Source organism: Etheostoma spectabile, chromosome 6 (assembly GCF_008692095.1).
Source record: "Etheostoma spectabile isolate EspeVRDwgs_2016 chromosome 6, UIUC_Espe_1.0, whole genome shotgun sequence".
NCBI classification, from domain to species: Eukaryota; Metazoa; Chordata; class Actinopteri; order Perciformes; family Percidae; genus Etheostoma; species Etheostoma spectabile.
The window spans coordinates 23,436,601-23,440,184 of NC_045738.1; the positions used below are offsets into that span (position 1 = coordinate 23,436,601).

At 45.3% G+C, this 3,584-nt stretch overlaps 1 protein-coding gene across 4 annotated transcripts in view; it reads left to right on the plus strand.

Annotated features, from left to right (window-relative positions):
* Positions 1-3,584, plus strand: part of LOC116690692 (furin-like protease kpc-1) — a 298,529-nt gene that overhangs the window by 31,952 nt on the left and 262,993 nt on the right. For all 4 annotated transcript variants that reach the window (XM_032517860.1, XM_032517859.1, XM_032517857.1 and 1 more), the window contains exon 3: positions 789-881. In XM_032517860.1, coding sequence (XP_032373751.1) covers positions 789-881 — 93 coding nt within the window. The remainder of the gene's footprint in view (positions 1-788; positions 882-3,584) is intronic.

The window sequence follows — 3,584 nt, forward strand, 5'->3', positions numbered from 1 at the left end:
CTCTCTCTCTCTCTCTCTCTCTCTCTCTCTCTCTCTCTCTCCCTCTCTCTAAATGGTCGGGATGTGGCCTGTATCTGCCGGCAAGAAGGAACTCAATTTGGGACAATTTACTCTGCAGTCTCAGCCCTGATGCACCTCAGGGACAGAGAATAGAGAGAATGAATGTGAAGGGAGATAGAATCAGCAGCAAGCCACGCACACGCGCACCCACACACTCTCTCACACACACACACACGCACACACGCACACAGACGCACAGACACGCACAACGTGCGCCTTGGACACAATTGCCGGCGAGTAGATTTCACTTAGTTAGTTCTAACTCTCCCAGGCGGTCAATACGATTTGAGTTTATAAGGCTTGGAAATGAAAAGCCCAGGATAAGGTTAGATAAACTGTCTGCTATTTGATTTTGGCCCACCTCTTGCAGAAAAACCCACACAAGACAGATGGCTGGAGGGGATACGCTGGTATCATGTTGTGCAAAGGGTCATATGGGTGATTAGGCTGAATGCGTTATGTGTTTTGACCCTCACACCCTGTACGTGTATCGGTCTCTCTGTAATGATAAAAACACTCAGTATGAATTTCCACGCATCTTTTGTTTTCTTAGCATACACTGAGTTATGGAGAGCACAATATTATAACGCATTCTTAAACAACAGGCACTCAAACCAAGCAAATATTGTGTTCTGTAACCCTTATACAGTAGATAAAAGCACCCCCCCCATGAAAGTGTTTTTTTTATTTTTATTTCCTGACCACAATATTTGATTCTACCCGGACAGGTTGGCAGCCTGGAAGGTCTGTACACCCTCAGAGACAGCAGGGGGCGCAACGACCGAGCCGCCCTTGAGAACAGACTTTCGACCACTTCAGGGGTAAGTATTTTAACTGTTCTGTTAAATAAACACCACTTAATCAAACCCCCACCCCCCACCCCCTCCCCCCATCACACATTAGGATCTATAAAGAAGATCAAGCTGTAAGTTCCCAAAAGACGCCGCTGTGAGTTTTTTTTTTTTTTGGGGGGGGGGCCTGACTGTCTGTGTAACACAGCGGGAAATGGATTTGTAACTACAGCAAATCAGAGCGTTCAGCTACTTAGACGTGACTGTTTGATACATTTAACATGGCCGCGTCAAGGTGCATTCACACCCTGGCATCGGTTCTGATTTTACACAGCATGTATATGCAAATGGAAGTTCATTTGGCCGGCGTGCTGTGTTTATCGGGTCTAGTTTTGATTAGCTGGAAAGATGGGGGGGGGGGGGGGGGGGGAGAAACCGTGCCATGTGGTGAGTAACGGCTGAAAGTTGTTTACCTTGCTTGTGTAGCTTTGTGTGCCTGTTCCATCCGATATCAATTTGTGCACCCCCCCCCTCCCTCGCCACCTTCACCGAGCCTTTCTGCATCACCCTCTGAGCGCACAATGCAGCCTCCTCACAGGGCTTTCGTTGCCAGGGAAACCGTCACCCACGGAGACATCCCATGACAGCCCAGGGTGAGGGAGGGGGGACGGGAAGAACGGAGATGCGGCTTTGAGCCCCCTGTCCGTTCTCCAGGGTGCAACGGACCTCTGGCCCTTCCCCAACACACTGTCCCCTTCAATGACACACACAAACCCAACGCACAACACAGCAGTGCATTTACACACACAGAAAGACACACGTGCATGCACCAAAACACACGAGGCAAGAGCATAAAACGGACAGCGAGTAAAGGAGAGAGCAGATTCCCAACTTTCTGATTCCGAGTTATCATCTGAATCAGTGTGCGTGTGATTAATTGAAGTAATTTATGCACAATCTCCAGTGACTCCATGTATGGTTCATGATTTCATTAAACTGTAACTCTAATTACTTTTCTACCATCGTAACTTTAGGTGAAAATGAATTTGCACGCCTAAAATGTCCCACATTCGGTAATGAGTCCTAAATCTAATGGATTGCACAAATAATGTGTTGAGATAATGAACAATTGCATACTTAGACATCGCATCTCCTTCCCCGGCGCTGTTGCATCCTTAAATACCTTACACTGAAGTCTGCTTCTTTTTATGCAAACAAATCATTTTCAGCATTGAGCCGACAACAAATTCTCTATCACTAACTTGAATCCAAAAGGAAACTTTTTTTTTTTTTTTATCTGTTAAAAAAAGGCCTTAGTCCTTCGAACAATCAGACTAATAGAATCTCCTTTAGAAGCATTTTCTATAGGCTGTAAACAGTCAATATTGTAATAGGTATACGGAAGATGTGTTTATGGTGTTGCCAAACACAATAACAGTGTTTTGGCTACAGGAGCTGGCCTGCTGCCAACGCCTGAGCTACTGTATACTCCCCCCCCCCCCCCCCCCAACACGCACCTCTGAACCAGGCGTCTGTCTATACACACACTGGGCTTTGCATTGCATGACGGCAGGTGGTTTTCCATTACAGTGCTCCCTAATTACTGCACAATGGGAGGTTTAGTAAGTGTAAACTTTGAGACAGAGTGTATGTTAGTTTAAAGGTCCCATGGCATGAAAATGTCACGTTATGAGTTTTTTTTTTTTTTGTATCAATATGAGTTCCCCCAGCCTGCCTATGGTCCCCCAGTGGCTAGAAATGGTGATAGGTGTAAACCGAGCCCTGGGTATCCTGCTCTGCCTTTGAGGAAATGAAAGATGGGCCGATCTGGAATCTTGCCCCTAATGAGGTCATAAAGGGCAAGGTTACCGCCCCTTTCTCTGCTTTGCACGGCCAGAGAATTTGGCCCCACCCATGAGAAAGAGAGAGACATCGGGATCTGGAATTGCCTAATATCGGTGGATAATATCGGCCCCCAATATATCGGTCGGGCTCTAGTTAAAATTTAGATTACTGTTGCATCAATGTGTAGCAAAAGCATTAGGGGGTGTTTTCATGCGTTACGTCTAGTGGGACTAAACTGAGTGTTTGTGTTCATAGTTCGCCATGAAATGTTTTATTTAAAATAAAAGTGTTTCTTTCCCAACTGGCAAAATCATTTTGAATTCATATCTCGGGAACATCAGGAGAGACGTCCAGGTTGCACCCTCTGAACCGTACCTGGCTGGGATTTTGACTTTCTCTTCTTAACATCAACAAAAACAAATCAACGTTCCTTTCAGTCAATCTGCGTCCTCTAAACCACCCCACAAGAGGACGGATGTCGAGGTCTGACGAGGTCAAACTATCTTTGCTGGTTGGAAATCCTTCTTTCTTTCCTGAAGCTGATGTGCTGTTGAAGTGTTGAAAAGATTTTGATTGTAACTTAAAATGCAGTACAATGAACAGAAAAAGCCCCTGAACAGTATTCAGTTACTCCTTTAGGAAACAAAGGTTTCATTCACACACAATGAGGCATATTTTCAGTTGTGACTGAACTGTAGTTTTTGTGGAACTATAAGGCGCTTTACATCTACAACAGGTCTACAAAAATGAATTTTATAAGAAGTTCTTCACGGGGAAACCAAAACCCAAATCTATAGTCTTACTACTCCACCAGAGCACAGCGCTCCCAGAATGCAGTGTTACTGGTGGTTCCTAGAGTCTCCAAAAGTAGAACGGGAGCCAGAGCGT